Source organism: Excalfactoria chinensis, chromosome 27, assembly GCF_039878825.1.
Source record: "Excalfactoria chinensis isolate bCotChi1 chromosome 27, bCotChi1.hap2, whole genome shotgun sequence".
NCBI lineage: Eukaryota > Metazoa > Chordata > Aves > Galliformes > Phasianidae > Excalfactoria > Excalfactoria chinensis.
Genome location: NC_092851.1, coordinates 191,139 through 211,040, shown reverse-complemented (window position 1 = coordinate 211,040; position 19,902 = coordinate 191,139). Strand labels below are relative to the sequence as shown.

The 19,902-nt window shown below is 57.3% G+C and overlaps 4 protein-coding genes across 4 annotated transcripts; 3 read left to right on the top strand and 1 right to left on the bottom strand.

The window, feature by feature from the left end:
- Window positions 1–41: 41 nt before the first annotated feature.
- LOC140263085 (zinc finger CCCH domain-containing protein 11A-like) lies at window positions 42–10,585 on the top strand. The gene is made up of 19 exons (XM_072357828.1): window positions 42–429; window positions 530–802; window positions 1,033–1,304; window positions 2,066–2,624; window positions 4,704–4,902; window positions 5,109–5,228; window positions 5,702–5,825; window positions 6,013–6,216; window positions 6,466–6,582; window positions 6,771–6,851; window positions 7,284–7,391; window positions 7,606–7,668; window positions 7,909–7,992; window positions 8,288–8,785; window positions 9,031–9,104; window positions 9,214–9,370; window positions 9,472–9,635; window positions 10,014–10,081; window positions 10,261–10,585. The coding sequence occupies exons 5-19, from the start codon at window positions 4,849–4,851 to the stop codon at window positions 10,523–10,525; spliced, it is 2,181 nt and encodes a 726-aa protein (XP_072213929.1). The 5' UTR covers window positions 42–429; window positions 530–802; window positions 1,033–1,304; window positions 2,066–2,624; window positions 4,704–4,848; the 3' UTR covers window positions 10,526–10,585.
- LOC140263001 (class I histocompatibility antigen, F10 alpha chain-like) lies at window positions 571–3,749 on the top strand. Its single transcript, XM_072357733.1, has 3 exons — window positions 571–729; window positions 1,050–1,304; window positions 3,738–3,749. The coding sequence occupies exons 1-3, from the start codon at window positions 571–573 to the stop codon at window positions 3,747–3,749; spliced, it is 426 nt and encodes a 141-aa protein (XP_072213834.1).
- Window positions 10,586–12,349: 1,764 nt separating the features above from the next.
- LOC140262984 (class I histocompatibility antigen, F10 alpha chain-like) lies at window positions 12,350–14,943 on the top strand. The gene is made up of 8 exons (XM_072357717.1): window positions 12,350–12,453; window positions 12,563–12,832; window positions 12,982–13,254; window positions 13,343–13,615; window positions 13,689–13,796; window positions 13,915–13,947; window positions 14,107–14,139; window positions 14,282–14,943. The coding sequence occupies exons 1-8, from the start codon at window positions 12,411–12,413 to the stop codon at window positions 14,299–14,301; spliced, it is 1,053 nt and encodes a 350-aa protein (XP_072213818.1). The 5' UTR covers window positions 12,350–12,410; the 3' UTR covers window positions 14,302–14,943.
- A 456-nt stretch (window positions 14,944–15,399) lies between these two features.
- LOC140263047 (antigen peptide transporter 1-like) lies at window positions 15,400–19,891 on the bottom strand. The gene is made up of 11 exons (XM_072357777.1): window positions 19,591–19,891; window positions 18,879–18,981; window positions 18,663–18,793; window positions 18,374–18,579; window positions 17,786–17,983; window positions 17,219–17,347; window positions 16,934–17,119; window positions 16,385–16,558; window positions 15,989–16,148; window positions 15,781–15,917; window positions 15,400–15,639 (listed from the first exon to the last, which is right to left on the bottom strand). The coding sequence occupies exons 1-11, from the start codon at window positions 19,802–19,804 to the stop codon at window positions 15,400–15,402; spliced, it is 1,878 nt and encodes a 625-aa protein (XP_072213878.1). The 5' UTR covers window positions 19,805–19,891.
- Window positions 19,892–19,902: the final 11 nt, after the last annotated feature.

Genomic DNA, 19,902 nt, shown 5'->3' with positions numbered 1-19,902 from the left:
AAAAGGATTGAGGATGTTTCCAACAACTGGAATGCAGAACGACTCCTGCTCACTTCCCCCGTCCCTGAAGACAGACGGTCCCTAGGTCACCCGGGGTAGGGACAAGGCCGGGCTGGGGACAAAGCCCGGGTGCCCCCCCTGTGCTCGGTGGGCAGGGGGTTTCCCACACCGCGCCCGTCCCAGCCCCGCAAACGCACCGCTCAGCGCTTCCGCTTCAAAATCTTCGGGTACTAATTCTGCCTGACTCCCGGTGACGTCACGCACGCTCACGTTCACCATTGGCGAAACGGAGGCGGAAGAGCCGATGGGAGTGCGGGGAGGGGTCGGGAAGTCCCAAAAGGTGAAGGTGCGGCAGTTCCCGGAGCTCAACGATGTGGCTGTGCGGGATGCTGGGGCTGCTGCTGTGCGCCGTGTGCGGGGCGGCGGGCGGTGAGTGCGGCCGGACCGGGACCCCTCCGTCCCCGTAACCCCACCCCGGGGCTGTGCCCGTGGGACCCCCACCCGCGGCTCACGGCCCCGCTGCGCTCAGTCGCCGCAGAGCTCCATTCCCTGCGGTACTTCCAAACGGCCATGACGGATCCCGGCCCCGGGCTGCCCTGGTTCGTGTCTGTGGGGTACGTGGACGGCGAATTCTTCGTGCACTGCGTCAGCACCGCGCGGAGGTTCGTGCCCCGCACCGAGTGGATGGCGGCCAACATGGACCAGCAGTACTGGGATGGGCAGACGGAGGTCGGATAGAAAACTGAGCTGATTGACCGCGAGAACCTGGCCGTTACAGCACGGCGCTACAACCAGAGCGGCGGTGAGCACGGCCGGCACCGCGGCTCCGTGCTGTGGGATGGGGCTCCATGGCGCAGTGCCGCCCGCACCCCCCAGGGCTGGTCCTGCCCGGCGGCACCGTCCCGGGGCTGCCCGTCACAGCCCCACCGAGCACGGGGTGCTGCGACCCGGGGGGACCCCAACCCCATCCCCACTACAGTGGGACCCCTGGAGATGGAGGAGCCCCTCACCCCCTGCCCGGCTGTGTTTCAGGGTCTCACACGGTGCAGTGGATGTATGGCTGTGACATCCTCGAGGACGGCACCACCCGGGGGTATTATCCGCGTGCCTATGATGGGAGAGACTTCATTGCCTTCGACAAAGACACGATGATGTTCACTGCGGTGGTTCCAGAGGCAGTTCCCATCAAGAGGAAGTGGGAGGAAGGTGGTGATGCTGAGGGATGGAAACATTACCTGGAGGAAACCTGTGTGCAGTGGCTGCGGAGTTACATAGAGAACAGGAGGCAGAGCTGGGGAGAACAGGTGAGGGGGCTCTGCGATGTGAGGCTGCAGGTGCTCTCCTTCCTATGCTGTTATGTGCTGCCCGCACGGCTTCCAGTGAAACAAAGTGTTGGGCTGTTTTGTGCTCAGCCTGCCTGCATCCTGCTCTGTGCTGTGCTTGGGGATGGGGTGGGTGAGCGGACCTTGGCCTGGTTTGGCTGCTCAGAGTACTGAGGACCCACTGCCCTCTCCCCTTCCCCTGCCCCTGCTGCTCACTGCCCCCATGTATCCCCCCATTGTTCATCATCTCCCCTCTGTGACCCCATGCTGATGGCTGCCTGCTCCCCATCCTGGATCAGATCTGGTTTTCCCAATAGCCATCTCTGTGTGCTGCAATGTGGTCTCCTTGGTGCTCCTCCCAGCTTCCCTGCATATCCCCACCCAACTGGGCTGACACCCAGCTTCCATAACCAACCACGCACTGAGGCTGAGCTGTCCACACCCACATCCCAACCCGCTCCTCTATAAAACATCTCCACTTAATTCAAAAGTGGAGGTACTTAATACCTTCTTTGCCTCAGTCTTCAATAGTTATGCTTGTAACTCCCTGGGAACGCAGCCCCCTACACTGGTAGATGGGAAGGGGGAACCAAAAGAGCCTTGCGTGATCCGTGATGAGATGGTTCTGGACCTACTTCGAAAGCTGGATGTTTATAAGTCCATGGGGCCGGATGGGTTGCACCCTAGAGTGCTGAGGGAGTTGGCGGATGTGGTCGCCAAACCAACTTTCCATCATTTTTCAGCAGTCTTGGCTGACTGGGGATGTCCCGGTGGATTGGAGGCTGGCGAATGTGACGCCCATCTTCAAAAAGGGCCGGAAAGATGATCCTGGCAGCTACAGGCCCATCAGTCTCACCTCGGTGCCTGGGAAGGTTATGGAAAGGATAATCTCAGGTATCATCATGGACGAACTAAAGGTCAGCCAAGGGATCGGGCCTAGTCAGCATGGATTTATGAATGGTAGATCCTGCCTGACTAACCTGATTTCATTCTATGACAAGGTGACCCGCTTAGTAGATGAAGGAAAGGCTGTCGACGTGGTCTACCTGGACTTCAGTAAGGCCTTTGACACTGTCCCCCATCACATTCTGGTAGAGAAGCTGGCTGCCCGTGGTTTGGATGGGCGCACGCTCCGCTGGGTGAAGAACTGGTTGGATGGCCGGGCCCAGAGAGTTGTGGTCAATGGAGTGGAATCCAGTTGGCGGCCGGTCACAAGTGGCGTCCCCCAGGGCTCGGTGCTTGGGCCGCTTCTGTTTAACATCTTCATTGATGATTTGGATGAGGGGATTGAGTGCACCCTCAGTAAGTTCGCAGACGACACTAAGCTGGGAGGGAGGGTTGATCTGCCTGAGGGGAGAAGGGCACTACAGAGGGACCTGGATAGACTTGATCGATGGGCCACGGTTAATGGAATGAGTTTCAACAGGGCCAAGTGTCGGGTCCTGCATTTTGGTCATAACAACCCCAGGCAACCCTACAGGCTTGGGGAGGTGTGGCTGGAAAGCTCCCAGACGGAAAGGGACCTTGTTGTGCTGATGGACAGTCGGCTGAATATGAGCCAGCAGTGTGCCCAGGTGGCCAAGAGGGCCAATGGCATCCTGGCTTGTATCAGGAATGGTGTGGTGAGCAGGACTAAGGAAGTCATCCTGCCCCTGTACTCAGCATTGGTGAGGCCTCACCTCGAGTACCGTGTCCAGTTTTGGGCACCTCAGCACAAGAAGGACATGGAGGTACTGGAGCAGGTCCAGAGAAGGGCAACGAGGCTCGTGAAGGGCTTGGAGAATCAGCCCTACGAGGAGAGACTAAGGAAGCTGGGGCTGTTTAGTCTGAGGAAGAGGAGGCTGAGGGGAGACCTTATTGCCGTCTGCCAGTACCTGAAAGGTTCTTACAGTGAGAGTGGGGCAGGTCTCTTCTCACTAGTGACAAGTGACAGGACGAGGGGAAATGGCCTCAAGTTGCGCCAGGGCAAGTTTAGGTTGGATATTAGGAAGAACTTCTTTACAGAAAGGGTGGTTAGGGACTGGAATGGGATACACATGGTTAGGGACTGGAATGGGATACACATGGTTAGGGACTGGAATGGGATACACATGGTTAGGGACTGGAATGGGATACACATGGTTAGGGACTGGAATGGGATACACATGGTTAGGGACTGGAATGGGCTCCCCAGGGAGGTGGTTGAATCGCCATCCCTGATGTGTTTAAGGGCCGTTTGGATGTGGTACTCAGGGATATGATTTAGCAGAGCTTTGTTGTTGTGGTATTGTTTTGTGGTTGTTGTTTAAGAGATCGGCTACTGGTTGGGCTGCGGTTGGACTTGATGATCTTCAAGGTCTTTTCCAACCTGAGTAATTCTATGATTCTATGATTCAAAAGCAATACAGCTGGGTAAATGTGCTCGTCTTCCTCTAGCGTGTTAGTTGAAGCACACAAATAAATCCCCATCCCTTCTTGCTGTTCTCTGCAGGACAAAGGCAGGTCAGCAAACTGGAAAGTGAGAGCAGAGAATTGATGGTGCTGCTTGGTGCTCAGGAAGGCAAGCTGCAAAAGCAATGGGATGCTTGCTTTGTGCAGTCTTCTTTAGGCAAGGGTTGAGCTGATGGCAGCACTGGTGTGTGTGCACTGAGCCCCCAGCTGCTGTGACCTCAGTGTAGCTGGAATTCTTTTGCCCAGAACAAGCTTGAAATCTCACGACACGAAAACTGAACTGGCATTCTGGTGCAGAAAGACAGTCTTTCCAAATGGGAAGCAAAGTGCAAAGAGATGTGCCGAGTGCTGCGGAGTTACTCCCTGTGCACAGCTCTCAGGGCTCCGTGCTTGGTTTCTGGTTAGCATTTGGGCTGCTGTGCTAACAGATGTGTCTGGGGTTCTCTTGTTTCCAAAGGGAAGGGCTCGTAAGGAACGGAGGGACGTGAGGTATTTCTAGTGCACTTGATGCTCCCGATTCCAGAACCCTTCCCATTGTGAGCAGAACAGAAGTGCTGAGCTGGGTGGGTGTTCCACGGTGCAGAGTCCAGAGCCGTGTTGGTGCCCGGCGTCTGTGCTGGGCAGCACTGAGGTTGTTAGGAGCATAGGAATGTGCCAGAGAGGAATCTGATGGGAAGGTACTAAAGGTAACAAGGCAGCATTTCTATCGGGATTGGAGGAAGGAAGGAAACTTTGCCATCCAGTTGGAGGGGCTCCATTGGAGGCCTTGCAGCCGTGCACCCCCAGGGGCTCCGTGCTGAGTCAGGCTGATGTTCCTCTAGTTTGACCACTGTTGAGGAGGGCAATGTTTGGAAACAACTGCTCCTGAGAGACTGATGGAATGAACAGGAGAAAGCTGGGAAGATGGGTGGGCATTCCTCATTCTTTTCTGCTTGTTGCTGTTTTGCTCAGGGTTCCTTTTCAACAGAAGATTTCACTGATCAAGGCAGTAGAAGACGCTCAGTGCAAGGAAGCACGAGCCAGCTCTTTGAGAGAGCAGAGGAAGAGCTGCACAGAGATCCCCGAGAGCAGAACTGCTTCTGGGAGCTCGTCCAGCATGTCGAAGAACGGAGAGGATTGCTATTTCTACTTCTATTCCACTTGTAACAAGGTCTGCTTGGGTTGTTTCCTTCATTTCATTCATTTCTTCAGTTCAGAGGACGGGGTGCAATAGGTAGAAGCATCACTGATCTTGGGCAAACTGAATAACTCATTGCATTGCGCAATAGGGCAACTGGCTACAAATGAGCTCAAAGCACGGCCAGTTCTCAGGTTGTACTATTGCATTTTCCTCTCTGTGTTTCCATTGGGTTCCAGGGAGACAAGTGTCGCTTCCGGCACTGTGAAGCTGCTTTGGGCAATGAAACCATCTGCACGCTGTGGAAGGAGGGCCGCTGCTTCAGGAAGGTCTGCAGGTTCAGGCACATGAAGATCCAGGTGAGTGTTGGCTGCTCAGAGTTCATCACCAAACCCACTTCTCATTGCTTCAGCTGGGCTGAATGGGCTTGTGCAGATTAGGTTCATTTGCTTTGAAAGGAGGATGGTTCCTATTGTGAAGAGGGGGCTGGGAGGAAGCAGAGGGAAGAGAGCTCAATGGCATTGGTAAATCAGAGCAGGACATTCCTGTAGTAGATCCCAACAGTGTTCTCTCCACAGCAGCTAAAGAAGCACATGCATCAGACAGGCATTCTGCAAGGTGTGTTAGTTGAAGCCCTTCTCAACTGGTGTCCTCACCCACAGCATGCTAGGAAAGCTGAGTGAGCCCGGTGCTCCCAGCCTGCGCACGCTTCAGAGTGGTGTTGGAGTGCTGCTTTGTGGCAGTCTGCTCACTGGCATCATCTGCAGCTCAGTCTCCCTTTGCAAATCTGAGGTCCGCATGACCAGCAGCTTTTCTTCCTTTCCGTCCTCAGAAAAAACGCAGTGAGATTCCCTGCTACTGGGAGAACCAGCCAGGAGGCTGCCAGAAATCCAACTGTGCCTTTCATCACACCAAGGGACGGCACCTCAATGGGCTTTTCTTACCACCCAGCCAAAGTGAGTTGGTCTTGGTTAGGGACGAAAGATGAACTCTATTGCTCACAGGTGGGTGTAGTGTGGTCAAGAGTGCCAGGGAACGTTCATGGTGAGCTGATAGATGGGTGCCCAGCTGAACTTTGGGTACTTCTGAGAGTTCACTTAGGATCCAAGTTTTCCATTCCTGATGATCCTTTCCTTCCTGTAGCTGCGCTGCCAAGTCCAGCAGAGTCTGCAGGCGACGATCTGAAGGCAGCTCAGCCAACACTGCAGCAGAGCAAGCTTTCCGTGCAGTCCAATCCCTCTCCACAGTTGAGGGCAGTGATGGAAGGGGACAACTCCAAGGATGTCCCAAGCCCTACACATCCTGCAGCTGGAATCAATGCTGCAGATGGTGATGCTGATGGTGAGTGTGGTTGCTGCTGCTTTGGATCTTGAATGTGGCTTTTGATGTTATGGTTGGAATCTTAGACTGCTTCTGTGGGTTTACCAGGTAAGTACGGCTGTTGAAATAAGGAACCCATCTGTAATCACTTATGTTTGTCCTTAAGAATATGAACTGTGGGCTGAAGTGTCATTGTATGAGCTGCATAAAGGTGGGAAATCTGATTGAATTCCTACTGCGTAACTGAAGAGGCTGATTGTTTCTTTCCCTCTCCAGACCAGCTTGCTGAGAAGGGAGAAGAAACAAAACCAGCTGTCCAGCAACCAGCTGAAGAAAAGCAGGATGGATTGCAGATCATTTCCACTGGTAAATCGAATGCTGATTCCAAACAAGGTATTCCAGGATGAATCAGAAGAACTTGCCAATTCACTCCAAAGCAATTCATTGCACAAACACAACAGAACGTAGGGTTGCTGACAGGGTTTCTTATGGCTGCTTCTGAGCAGGAGGCAGTTTGCAGAGCTGTGGTCCTCAGCGTGTGCCTCTGTCCCTCAGTCTCATTCACTGCTCTTTGCTCCCAGATGACACTTTGAATGCTGGAATCAAAACACCTGAAGGAACCAAAGGGAAGAAACAAAAGGACAAAAGAAAACAACCAAGCGGTGAGTTCATGTGCCCTACTTTGTGATCCTTCTGATCATAGCCAGATAGCTGGCACTGTGTTGGGGAATAGAGCCGTTCACAGAAGGGAACCTTGATCTTGCACTGCTGCTTTTGGAGCAGCAGTTGCTGGTGGCTGGGAGCTACATGAGAGATAGACTTGGATTTTTAGCTGGGGGTATCGAGCTACTTCAGCATGCAACGTGGTGTTTGAGATCCAGACAGCTGCTCTTCTAGATGGGAACTGCAAGAGCGTATTGGAGGCCAATTGGTCACCTCTCATATTGACGTGCAGTGGTTGTTGCATCTTGGACAGCGATGAGTAACAAATGCGCTTTGGTCTCTGTGACGGTTCTGTCAGGTTGGTTTTTGTTGTTGGCAGTGGCTTTTCTTTTCCTGGTTGTAAACACTGTCTGTTTGTTCCCTTGGATCAGAAGGGCCTTCAGGAGTTCCTGCTCATCCGCTCCAATCTCGGGCTTTTCCTGTGCCAGAGGAGAAGGTGCGGACAGTGGTCAGAACTGTGACGCTGTCTGCAAAGCCGGGTAATGCTGAGTACCTTTGTTTGCATTTGGTGGCTCCCAAGTGGGAGGGATCAATAACAGTCAAGGTAGTTGGGCCATGTTAGTCTGCTGGTGCTGCTGTCCAAGTGGTGTCTTCTGGGTGTATGTTTGTTGGGTGGGCAATGAGCTGACAGGACAGTCATTCTGTTGGCTGCTGGTTTCTGTCAAAGAAGCCCTTTCTTTTCCTTTGTCTTAGGGCAGGAGCTTGTGGTTCATTTGAATCTTTCTGAGAAACCTGGAAAACGGAAATCCTCTGTAGGTAAGGGCTGCTTGTGAGCTGTTGTTTGGCTGCCTGCACGTCAATGGGAGGGCAGTGCTGAAGGAGGAGGGAGGAAAGTGTGTGGTGGGTCTGTGATGACTCCAAGTGGCACCCAAGTGTAGCAGCTGAAAGGTGAATCTGAGAACATCCCCTTGGAAGAAACCAAGTTTGTGGTTGACTGTTGTAGAAACCTTTCTCCCAAGAAATGAGCTGAGGAATGTTGTTGTTTTCTCTCTGTAGCTGATGTCAGCGGCCTTCCGCTGAAGCGCAGCCTTGCAGAAAGGCTGGGGAAGAGGATCGAGGTTGACAGAGCAGCAAGGAGAGGTAAATGGTCGTCTGTGTTTGCTGCACAGATTCTCTAGGCTTTCTGCTTCTTCTTTCCTGGCAGCGTTCTCTTTGCGTGCTTGCTGAGCTCTTCATCCCTGGGATCTGAACTTCTTTTTCCTGCCCCGTTTGGAAACGGGAGCACAGAGCTGGCATTGCTGCAGCATCCCTGCTTTGTTCTGCTCTGTAGTTGAAGGCGTGAAGTCTCTGAAGGAGAGACAGGGCCGTACTAGTGCTCAGACAGATCATAAGCAGGTATGACATCCTTGCGCTTCTCCTTTCTTGCTGCTGACAGAGAAGGGTGCCAAGCCAGCAGGGGAGATCCACGTGAAAACTCTGGAAGAGATCCGTCTTGAGAGAGCTCATCAGCGAGGAGAAAGCCCAGCTGCCCCCCAGGCAGAAGGGTGCTGTAAGGTGGAGGATCCCAGCTCCGGGCTGAGGCCTTCCCCTGCAGTTCCCATGCAAACCTTGTCGGAAGCCCTGGCTGAAAGGAAACACAAAGGGCTGGAAGAAGAGAAGCCAAAAGGAGAAGAGCTGCTGCCTGAGAAGAGAGCTGAGGGTGAGCGCAAGAAGCGGAGACTTGTCCGTCCATCTGTGCCTGGCCAAGTGAAACTGGAAGAGCCAGCGCGTCCAATCAAGGCATTGGAAGAAGTGCGTATGAAAAGCTTGGAAGAAATCAAGCAGGAGAAAGCCCTGCGGATGCAGCAGAGCGGGGAAAAGGTGCCAGCAGCAGCAGCACAGCCCGGGCCTGCCCCAGCAGGGAGGAAGTTGCTGCGCATCACAAAGCCAGCAGGTAACCAGCTGCTTTACTGTCTGCTCTGCTCAAGTGCTGCCCCTGTCAAGCAAATGGAGTTGGCTTCCAACTGCCTGGGCTCTTTCTTACCAAATGCTTGGGTAATGTCTGGACTGCTGCTGTCGCCTCTCTCTGTGCTTTGTTATTGAATGGGAGGCAATAAGCAGATGGAGGAAACACGGGCACTCAGGTTTCTTGATCTGCTTGCTGTTGACCAAGGGATTTTCTTTCTCCTTGTTTGAAAGCACCTGGAAGAGAAGAGGAAAAGACTGTGGAACAGAGCAGGGCTTCTCCCAAAGCTGTCTCTGCACCCGCAGAGGTGAGTCCCCTTTGTTAATTGCACACGTTTGAAACAGTGTTCCAGTGTTTCCTTCATACACTCTCCCTGGTGTTTGTTCTTGGTTTGCACTTGCTGTATTTCTTTGTAGCCCTCGGATCAGAGCACACCAAATTCTAAGGCTCAAGCCAAGAGCCACGAGGGGACAAGAAAGGAGAAGCTGCAACTGAGAGAAGCAGAGAAGCTGAAGGAGGACGTGGCTGCTGTGCCGGCTGCTGTGCCATCTGCTGCTGAAGAACCAGTCCAAGGTAAAGGTCTAGAGGGACCGTGTGTTGCTTTCTCCTGCTGTAGGGCTGTTTCCCTTGTCCTCTGGAGGCACAATGGTAGCCGCTGTCTCTTCTTCCTGTAGCCAAGTGCCAGGTGTGTGTGAAGCCTTGGGATGGCAAAGCCAGCACCCCCAGGAAGCGAGCACGGAAGCGGAAGGCTGCTGAGATCTCTCGCTCTGCTGTGGCAGCTGGGAAGCCTCTGAGTAGCACTGAAGATGAGGAGCCTCCAGCTAAAAAAGCAGCTTTGGTAAGGAGGGGAGGAAGCGTCAGTGCTGTCCTGGTCAGGCTCAGCCTGAGATGCAAGTGCTGCAGAAAGGGTGGAGAACTGAAAGGTTGTGCAGGTTTCCTTGCAAAGCAGTGGCTGTGTGCAGGATGCTGGCTGAATGGCAGTGTGTGCACAATGCTCTGCAGCCCTGGGATTCCTGTGTGGCGTGAAGGGATTGGTCCATTCCTGCTGCGTTGTTGCAAAGAGCTGAGGTGCTCTGCAGCCTTCCCGTGGTTGTTGACGTCCTTCAGGAGCCCCTTGGCCCCCCGTGTTGGGTTCAGGCTCAGCAGTGCTGAAGGAGAAGCGCTGCAGAGGAAGGATCTCCTGAGGAATCCTTGACTTTGTCTTCCTTCTTGCCAGGCTGCTGCTCCAGCCCTGCCGGAGGTCAGCCTGCTCACCAAGCCTGGCACAGAGAAACCCCCCAGCAGGTGAGGAGCACAACTTCTTTTGCTTAAGCACTTTGTCTTGCCGTCAGCCAGAAACTCTTTGGTGTGTGGGAAGGATCAGGGGGTTGGGCTCAAGAATGCCCAAATCCAACACAGGAATAATAAGTACCTCCAGTTAAGAGATGTTGTGTGCTGATTGTTCTCCTCCTTGCTCTCCCAAGCCTGGAACTGCAGCTGGGAAGCCAAGCAGACTCTGTGGAGCAGTCGGAGGACTCGAGTTCAGCTTCAGCTTCTTCCCAATCGGTGGCCAAAGCGCAGCAGCTGAGCTCCACTGGGGCTGGGAAGACCCCCTTATCTGTAGAAGATGACTTGGAAAAGTTCATGCGGGAAATCTCAGGAGGGAACCTGGAAGCAGAAATTGGCTTGGACCCAGGGAAGGATGTGGATGAGCTCCTTCTTGAACTTGATGAGATGATTGACAGTTGAACTACGTAGTCTTATAGTATATAGTATAAAAACACAATAAAAACCTTTTCTTTTTGGTTGTATACCCCAGGGTGATGCTTTTCTAAAGGATCCAGGAGTTCTGCCAGCTCTTGAGTTTGGTTTGTGTCTGCTTTTGTTTTTGACTTGAATCCTTTCAATCAACTTAATGACAACGTGGGGGTGGGATGGAGCAGAATTCTTCTGGTACTTTTGACCAAATGTGGCACCAAGGATGGGGGATGGGGGGGTGCAGCCCTGCCTTGCTGTTATCAGCAGTGATACAGGAGCAGTGTGAGAAGTGGGAGCTGCATGCCGCAGCTGCGTTACTCACCTCCACCTGCAGTGACGTGTGATGCCATTAAGGGGCCCTCAGGCAGTTGCTGTCATCGGAGGAGTTATAAGTCACTGTGCTGTTTGTAAATAATATTGGACACCATCTCTTCTCTTCCACACAGGGAGCAACCCCACCATCTGAGTGCTGTGCTACAGCCTGCAAGGGGCCAGCTGGCCACACTAGCACTTGGGATCAGTGATGGACACAGCCCCGACCTCTCCACCTCTCACATATTCCTCTCCTTCCTATGCTGTTATGTGTTCCCTGCATGGCTTCTTGCGAAATAAAGTGTTGGGCTGTTCTGTGCTCAGCCCACCTGTATTCTGCTCTGTGCTGTGCTTGGGGATGGAGTGGGTGAGAGGACCTTGGCCTGGTTTGGCTGCTCAGGGTGCTGAGGACCAGCTGCCCTCTTCTATTTCCCTCTGCCTGCTGCTCTCTGCCCCCATGTGTCACTCCTATCCCTCATCACATCCCATCTGTGACTCCATGCTGATGACTGCCTACTCCCCATCCTGGTTATCCCAATTCCATCCCTGTGAGTTGGAATGTGGTCTCCTTGGTCCCCAGCTCCAACTTTAGCTTCCCTATTCTCAGTTCCAACACACAACATTGATTGAGTGCTGATGGAGGGAACGCAGGAGATACAGGCAGCAACCCCACCATCTGAGTGCTGTGCTTCAGCCTGTAAAGGGCCAACTGGCCACACGAGTGTTTGGGGTCGGTGATGGACACAGCCCCATCCTCTCTCATATCCTTCTGCTTCCTATGCTGACAGCAGCACTCTGCCTGCACCTCTTGCAATGAAATAAAGCCCCACAGCAATGCACTGCTCTGTGCTCAGCCTGTTTGCAGTGTGCTCTGGGCCCTGCTTGGGGATGGGGTGGGTGAGGGGTCCGTGTCCCGGTTTGGCTTCTCTGGGTGCAGATGTGTCCCCCTGCTGATTACCCACCACTCTCCCCTCATCCCTCCTCCTCCCACCCCTCACTCTTTGCTCATGGCTCCATCACACACTGCTGCTCTCCTCCTCCCTACTCAGCTCCCGGAGGTGCAGAATTCCATATCCCAAAGTGGCCTTGTGGTTAGGACTCGGAGCTCTCACTGTCGCGGCCCGGGTTCGATTCCTGCTCGGGGAACTCTCCTCTGCTGCCAACACCTGGGTTATGTAATTTTCCTCCGAGAGCTGAGCACTCGGGACGCTGCCATTCCACGGAACTGGAGCATAAACCTTCCAGTGATCCATACCGCACATGGTGTTATCATGTGGAATATTGACAGCAACGAAACAAAACTATGACAACAGCGCGATGAGGACAGAGCCCGGAATGCCCCCAGTGTGCTGCGCTGGGCGCTGCAACGCTCTCGTCGCCTTTCGCTTTCACTTCCTACCTTCGGGAGCGCATTCTGCCTGGCGCCCGATGAAGTCACGCACGCTCCCGTTCGCCATTGGCGAAACGGGGGCGGAGGAGCCAATGGGAGTGCGGGAAGGGTCCGGGAAGACCCAAAAGCTGAAAGTGCGTCGGTTCCCGGAGCGCAGCGCTGCGGCTGTGCGGGATGCTGGGGCTGCTGCTGTGCGCCGTGTGCGGGGCGGCGGGCGGTGAGTGCGGCCGGACCGGGACCCCTCCGTCCCCGTAACCCCACCCCGGGGCTGTGCCCGTGGGACCCCCACCCGCGGCTCACGGCCCCGCTGCGCTCCGGCCCCGCAGAGCTCCATTCCCTGCGGTACATCCACACCGGAATGACGGATCCCGGCCCCGGGCTGCCCTGGTTCGTGGATGTGGGGTACGTGGATGGCGAAATCTTCGTGCACTACGACAGCACCGCGCGGAGGTTCGTGCCCCGCACCGAGTGGATGAAGGCAGCTGGAGCTGTGGATCCCGAGTACTGGGACAGGAACACCCGGATCGCACAGAGCAATGAGAGGAATGGGCTTGTGAGTCTGGATACGCTGCACGAACGATACAACCAGAGCGGAGGTGAGCACGGCCGGCACCGTCCCGGGGCCGCCACCACTGCCCCACCGAGCCCGGGTGCTGCAACCCGAGAGAACCCCAACCCCATCCCCACTACAGTGGGACATCCTGAGCCAGAGGAGCCCCTCACCCCCTGCCTGGCTGTGTTTCAGGGTCTCACACGATGCAGAGGATGTATGGCTGTGACATCCTCGAGGACGGCACCACCCGGGGATATCATCAGGTTGCCTATGATGGGAGAGACTTCATTGCCTTCGACAAAGACACGATGACGTTCACTGCGGCGGTTCCAGAGGCAGTTCCTACCAAGAGAACGTGGGAGGAAGGCGGTGTTGCTGCGGGGTTGAAACATTACCTGGAGGAAACCTGTGTGCAGTGGCTGCGGAAATATGTGGAGCACGGGAAGGCAGAGCTGGGGAGGACAGGTGAGTGGGGGGGGTAGGGGGGGGGTGTGGTTTGAGGCCGGAGGAGGGGCGGGAGCTCAGCCCGGCCCTCCCTGCCGCCCACCTTCAGAGCAACCCGAGGTGCGAGTGTGGGGGAAGGAGGCCGACGGGATCCTGACCTTGTCCTGCCGCGCTCACGGCTTCTACCCGCGGCCCATCGCCGTCAGCTGGGTGAAGGACGGCGCGGTGCTGGGCCAGGACACCCACTCGGGGGGCATCGTGCCCAACAGCGACGGCACCTACCACACCTGGGTCACCATCGACGCGCTGCCGGGGGACGGGGACAAGTACCAGTGCCGCGTGGAGCACGCCAGCCTGCCCCAGCCCGGCCTCTACTCGTGGGGTGAGTGAGGGGATGTGGGGCTGGGGGGCTGCGGGCTGCCCCTTCCCCTGCTGACGGCCCTGCCTTCCCCCAGAGCGGCCACAGTCCATCTTGGTGCCCATCGTGGTGGGGGTGGTTGGCACTGTTGTGTCCATCGGCATCATGGCTGGTGTTGGATTCATCATCTACAGTCGCCATGCAGGTAAAAAGAGGGGGGGTGTAGGAGGACAGTGGAGGTTGTGGGGGGATCCAGGTCTCCCTTGGGAGCCCCCAGCCTGGCTGTGATGTGAACCTGTGCTGATGCATCTCTCTGTCTGCAGAGATGAAGTCGAAGGTCTACAAGAAGGCACGCGGTAAGTGATGAGGGCAGCGCTGTCCCCCACGTCTGCCTGGTGCCAGGGCAGCGTTGTGGTCCCCGCTTTCTCCCATGGTTCCCCTTCCTGTTGCTCGGGGCTGTTCCATGCCCCACAGTGAGCACAGGGCTGGGGCTTATGGCTGTTTCTTCCTTACAGACCGGTATGTCCGATCCAGCAGCTCAAGCAAAGGTGTGGTGTGGGGCTGGGAGTTGGGAGGGGTCCCTGTGCTCCTTGTGGTGCTGCACTGGGGCTGGGCTGGGCCTCTGCAGGGAGCAGAGGGTTGGGATGTGAACACTGCCCGATCAGACACCATCTCTTCCCCTCCACACAGGGAGCAACCCCACCATCTGAGTGCTGTGCTTCAGCCTGCAAGGAGCCAACTGGCCACATGAGCATTTGGGGTCGGTGATGGACACAGCCCCATCCTTTCAACCTATCACATCTCCCTCTGCTTCCTATGTTGTTATGCTTTGCCTGTGCTGCTTCCCGAGAAATAAAGTGTTGGGCCATTCTGTGCCCAGCCTGCCTGCATTCTGCTTTGTGTTGTGCTTGGAGATGGGGTGGATGAGGGGACCGTGGCCTGGTTTGGCTGCTCAGGGTCCTGAAAATTCACTACCCTCCCCTCTTCCCGACCGCCTGCTGCTCACTGCCCCCATGTATCACCTCCCCTCTTTGACCCCACGCTGATGGCTGCCTACTCCCCATGCTGGATGAGCTTTCATTTTCCCAATAGCCATCTCTGCTTTGGAATGTTGTCTCCTTAGTGTTCCTCCGAGCTGTCCCTGCATATCCCCACTAGACTGGATATCCTGCAGCACTTCCCCTACCACACCTCGATCCTGCTGCCTTTCCAATCCTCACCCACAAACATACCCACTCCACATCGCTCCTCCCACCCTTCCCCACGCTCTCGTTTCCCTGCTGTGCCCCGTCCGGCTTTGTGACTCCCCACATTGTACCCCACACGCAAATAAATACGATTGTTCTGATGCCATCCAGCCCTCTTCTGGTTCATTTCCTCTAAACCCCCTCCTGTCCCCCCCCCTTCCCGTTTGTTGTTATTGTTGGGAGCTCCGCTCTTCCTGCTTGGGCTGTCGGGCGTCCTTCCCTCTTCCTGTGTTTCTTACAACAGCGCTCTGACTGACATCCCAGCACCGCCCGGCTACAAACACGCGGCTTTATTCCCACTTCTGCGTCCCTCCCCCGGCCCTGGTGGCACTCAGTGGCACCGCAGTCCATGCAGCGGCCGTTGCGTGTCACACAGCAGCGATCCCGCAGCGCGCCCGGCTCGCCATCCACGCGCCCACGGCACAGCTCTGCTGGTCCCTTGTCGCCGTCCCGGTGTCCCCACCTCCACCCTCAGCGTCCCCATTCTCAGTCCCAACGCACGGCGTCCCCATCCCCCCTCCCGCAGCCGCCGCCCCCTGCTGTCCCCATCCATATCTCCCGCTATCCCTCCCCCCTGCTCCCTCTGTCCCCCTCCCCCGTTGCTCCCTCTTGTCCCCAGTCCTGCACAAGGCTCCACGTGCGGCTGCCGGGGCGCAGCACCTCGTCGGGGGGTCCCTGCTGGCGCACCTCTCCCCCCTCCAGCACAGCCACCCGTTGTGCCCGCGCCGCCAGGGCTGCCCGCCCCGTCACCATCAGCACTGCACGCCCCGTCCCTCTGGCTGCCAGCATTTCCTGCTCCACCTGCGGGAGGAGAAACGGTCGCCTGGGGGATGGCCACAGCCACAGCCAGGGACCGAGGGGACACCACGAGTGGGGGCGCAGACGGAGGGAACGCAGGGCTGAGTGGTATGTGGGGACACGGGGACGTAGGGGACATCCCACCTGCTGCTGGCTCTCAGCGTCCAGGGCGCTGGTGTGCTCGTCCAGGATGAGGATACGGGGGTCCCGCAGCAGCGCACGGGCAATGGCCACCGCCTGCCTCTGTCCCCCGGAGAGCTGGCCCCCCAACTCGCCCACCTCTGCGGGGACAAGGGGGTCAGGATGGGAGGGGACCCCAGAGGGGACCAGGAACGGAGCGGGGATGCCGTACCTGTGTCGTAGCCTTGGGGCAGGCGGGTGATGAAGTTGTGGGCTCCCACCCGGCGGGCGGCCGCTGTCACCTGAGCCCGGCTGCAGCCCTCCGACCCATAGGAGATGTTGGCGTGGAGGGAGCGGGCAAAGAGCAGCGGCTCCTGGGAGACGACCGCCACCTGCAGGAGAGGGGACAGCTGGGGACACGGCGGGGATGCAGCTGTGGAGGGGGTGGGGGTGGCTGGGGATGGATCGGGGCCAGCTGGGGATGGATCCAGCGGGGATATGGTGGGGAATGTGGTGATGCCTGTGGACCCAGACATCTGGTGACCCAACGGGGATGGCTGCTGATATGCAAGAACACCCGGCGACCCACAGGGACAACCAGGAGACGTGGGGACGTGCGGTGGCTCACCTGGCGGCACAGGTAGGAGTGCTGGTAGGTGGGGAGGGGGTGGCCATCCAGCAGCAGGCGTCCGGCTGTGGGCTGGTGCAGGCGGGACACGAGGGCCACCAGAGTGCTCTTCCCTGAGCCTGGGGGTCCCAGCAGGGCCAGCACCTCCCCAGGGTGAAGCTCCAGCGATACACCCTGGGGACATGGATGTCACACCCATGGTGTCCCTGTACCCACCCCTCCACGGCCCCATGGCCTTCCTGCTGTGTCCTTCTGTCCCCTTTTCCCCTTCCCCCCCCAGTCCCTTGTTTTGTTCCCATGCCTCTGGGACCACATCTATACACCCATGCTCTCCCCACCATGTCTCTGTCACTCATCTTGTCCCCATGCCACATACCCACCCCTGCCATGTCCCTGCGCCCTCAATGCCACGTCCCCAAACCACCCCCTCCTTGCACCTCTTTGCTTCATTTCCTCACACCCATCATGTTCATCACCCTGCTGTGTCCCCACACCTGTCACGCTGTCCCACCACATCCCTGTGTCCCCTGGCTCTGTCCCTGTGCCCACCTTGAGGACGGGCTCCTGGTGCCCAGGGTAGGAGAACCAGACGTCCTCCAGCTGGAGGTGGCCCTGCAGCTCACTGGGTGCCATTGTCCCCGAGAGTGCTACCTTGGGCTCCCGGTCCAGGAACTCAAAGATCTTCTCTGAAGAGCCCACGGCCTTTGTCAGTGTGGGGTAATAACGGAGCAGGACCTGGGGACAGCGTGGTGATACAGCCAGGAGATAAGGGGATGTGGCATGGGGACATGGGGATGTGGGGATGTGGGGACATGGGCATCCCCTTGGGCTCACCTCCACAACATCAGTGAACTGCATCTGGTAGAGGAGGAAGGTGACGAGGTCCCCGGTGCTGACAGTCCCCGCAGCCACCAGCTGCCCCCCATAGTAGAGGATCCCCATCTTCAGAGCCAGTGCTGAGAACTGAAGATGCCATGAGGTCACCAGGGGACACCTTCCCAATGATACACTGAGTTCCCAGCCCTACTCTCTCACCTTGCCCTGCTGTCAGTGTCCTCCATGTCCCAATGCCCCACAGCTGTGCTATCCATCCCCTCATGCCATCATGTTCTGGAGCCCCTGTGCCACCCCATTCCCACATCACTGCACCCTCCTGCCCCACCACTCCTCTACTGCTGTGCCTGCCACATCCTGATGTCCCCATGCCATCACATCCATGTTCCACAATCCCCATCCCATCATGTCCCCATGTCCCCCATCCCTATCCTGTCATGTCCCCATGTCCCCCAGCCCTCATCCAATCATGTCCGCATGTCCCCCATCCCTATCCTGTCATGTCCCCATGTCCCCCCAGTCCCATCCCATCACATCCCCATCCAACTGAACCGCCCCATCCCATACACCGCTGGTCCAGAGGTTGACAATATAGAAGACCACATCCTTCTTCTCCAGGCTGTGGCTCTGCTGCAGGCGCTGCCGGTAACACTCAGCCACCCCATCCTCATTGGCAAAGCTACGCACAGTGGCCATGGCCTGGAAGGTCTCCACTGCCACCTTGCTGGCCTGGGCCTGAGCCTTCTGCATCTGTGGTGCCAGGGCCTGGGGACAGCAGTGTCACTGTAGGGTGGGTGGGAGAGGAATGGGGGCTGGGGGAGGGGACAGTGAAGGTATGGAGGGGACTGAGAACACATGGAGGAAATGGAGGGGACATAATGGGGATGGTGGGCACGTGAAGGTGACAGTGGGGCATGCAGAGGACAGTACCTGTATGGAAGGGATAATGGTCACACACAGGGGATAGTGAGCACGTGGAAGGGACAGGGGGCACATGGAGGGGACAACAGGCAGGAGGATGGTGGGTACATGGAGGGGCCAGCGGGCACATGGAGAGGACAATGAGTAGATGGTGGTGACAATGGGCACATAGAGGGGCCAGCGGGCACATGAATGGGACAACAGCCACGTGGGGGCACAGTCAGCAGCCCATACCTGCCTGAAGTGCCCCATAGCCCTGGGTAGGGCCAGCAGCAGGGGCAGCAGCAGCACGGTGAGCATTGCCATGCGTGGGGACAACCAGGCCATGGTGGCAAAGAGGCAGATGCCGCGTGCCAGATACCACAGCAGGAGGCTCAGTGCTTCACCCAGCGCCTCGCGCACGTCCTCTGCATCCCGCGTCACCCGTGTGGCCACATCCCCTGCAGGGTGACAGCACCATCAGTGCCACCCCTGTCCCTTTTCCCTCCCCATATCCCCCCCCCAAAGCCCGCTGGCCCCTCACCGGCCCCATCAGCTCGCAGCTCGGTGATGTCCTGCCGCAGGACGGCGGCGAAGACACGGCGCTGCAGGCGGCTCTGCGTGCGGCTCAGCGTCCCCACGAAGATCACATCACACACCAGCTCGGTGACGGCGCTGTGATGGCATTCAGGTGTCAGGGGGTCCCACGCTGCCCCCCTACCCACATCGCATCCCCCCCCACCCCTCTATGTGGCAATACCTGCTGAGACCCAGCAGCACCATGGGCAGGATGGCTGCCAGCTCGTCCTCACGGGCCACCCAGTCGCTGGCACGGCCCATGTAGTAGGGGACGGCCATCTCACCTGTCACCACAGCAGTGTCAGGGCAAGGGGGAGACCCCCCCCCAACAAGGAATGGTGCCCCAGAAGTTCTGTGCTGCACCCCCAGTTTGGTGCTGCACCTCCAAAGCTCGGAGGTGAACCTCTCCAAAGCTCAGCGTTGCCCCCTAGTGGGCTGCACCCACTCACCCCACCCCAAACCCATCTCCATTCAATCCTCACCATCTCCAATCAATCAACATCCTCACTCCAACCCAACCCCAATCCCATCTCCATCCTCACTCCATCACACCCCCATTCCCACCCTGTCCTCAATCCCCATTCCATCCCCATCCCAAACCCAGCCCCAGTTTCCATTCTCCCTATTCCCACCCCATCCTACCCAATCTCAATCCCAGTTCCCAGCCCACACTATTCGCACTCCATCCCAACCCCATTCCCAGTGCCCAGCCTATCCCTATCCCTATCCCCACCCCAATCCCATTCCCATTCCCATTCCCCATCCCATTCCCTGGTTATCTCCATCCCATCCCCATCCCCATCCCTATCCTTACCCCCAGCCCCACCACAACCCCATCCTCATTCAAATCCCAATCCCACTCCGATCCCACCCCCACTCCCCCCGCCCCGTACCCAGCGCCGAAGCCGCCATCAGACCCATCCCCGCAGCGCAGCGCCGGCTCTCGGGGCTCAGAGAGAGGAGGAGGCGGCGACCTGCGCCCATCGCCCCCATTGCAGCCCCCGATCCCACTCCGGCTCCGATCCCAACGCCCGGCAGCGGCCGCGGCTTCTCGGAAACGAGAGAGTCGCTCATTGGCTGAGGAGATGCAGCAGCGTCTCCGCTCATTGGTCGAGACGGTGTGGAGTCATCAGTTGCCAGGCAGATCGGAACGGAATAGTTTGGAGAGAGGAGGGGCAATGGAAAGCGAAAGTAACGGCGGAGCG

Bases quoted from the DNA above. Each gene is read 5' to 3' on its own strand.
- LOC140262984 (XM_072357717.1), top strand. From the start codon at position 12,411: ATGCTGGGGCTGCTGCTGTGCGCCGTGTGCGGGGCGGCGGGCG. The intron at 13,616-13,688 runs GTGAGTGAGGGG...GCCTTCCCCCAG, and splicing joins GCCCGGCCTCTACTCGTGGG to AGCGGCCACAGTCCATCTTG. The intron at 14,140-14,281 runs GTGTGGTGTGGG...CCCTCCACACAG, and splicing joins ATCCAGCAGCTCAAGCAAAG to GGAGCAACCCCACCATCTGA.
- LOC140263001 (XM_072357733.1), top strand. From the start codon at position 571: ATGACGGATCCCGGCCCCGGGCTGCCCTGGTTCGTGTCTGTGGGGTAC. The intron at 730-1,049 runs GTCGGATAGAAA...CACACGGTGCAG, and splicing joins ACTGGGATGGGCAGACGGAG to TGGATGTATGGCTGTGACAT.
- LOC140263047 (XM_072357777.1), bottom strand. From the start codon at position 19,804: ATGAGCGGAGACGCTGCTGCATCTCCTCAGCCAATGAGCGACTCTCTC. The intron at 17,348-17,785 runs GTATGGGATGGG...TGGCATCTTCAG, and splicing joins TCAACCTCTGGACCAGCGGT to TTCTCAGCACTGGCTCTGAA. The intron at 16,149-16,384 runs GTGAGCCACCGC...CCTCTCCTGCAG, and splicing joins ACTCCTACCTGTGCCGCCAG to GTGGCGGTCGTCTCCCAGGA.
- LOC140263085 (XM_072357828.1), top strand. From the start codon at position 4,849: ATGTCGAAGAACGGAGAGGATTGCTATTTCTACTTCTATTCCACTTGT. The intron at 7,669-7,908 runs GTAAGGGCTGCT...TTCTCTCTGTAG, and splicing joins AAAACGGAAATCCTCTGTAG to CTGATGTCAGCGGCCTTCCG. The intron at 10,082-10,260 runs GTGAGGAGCACA...TGCTCTCCCAAG, and splicing joins ACAGAGAAACCCCCCAGCAG to CCTGGAACTGCAGCTGGGAA.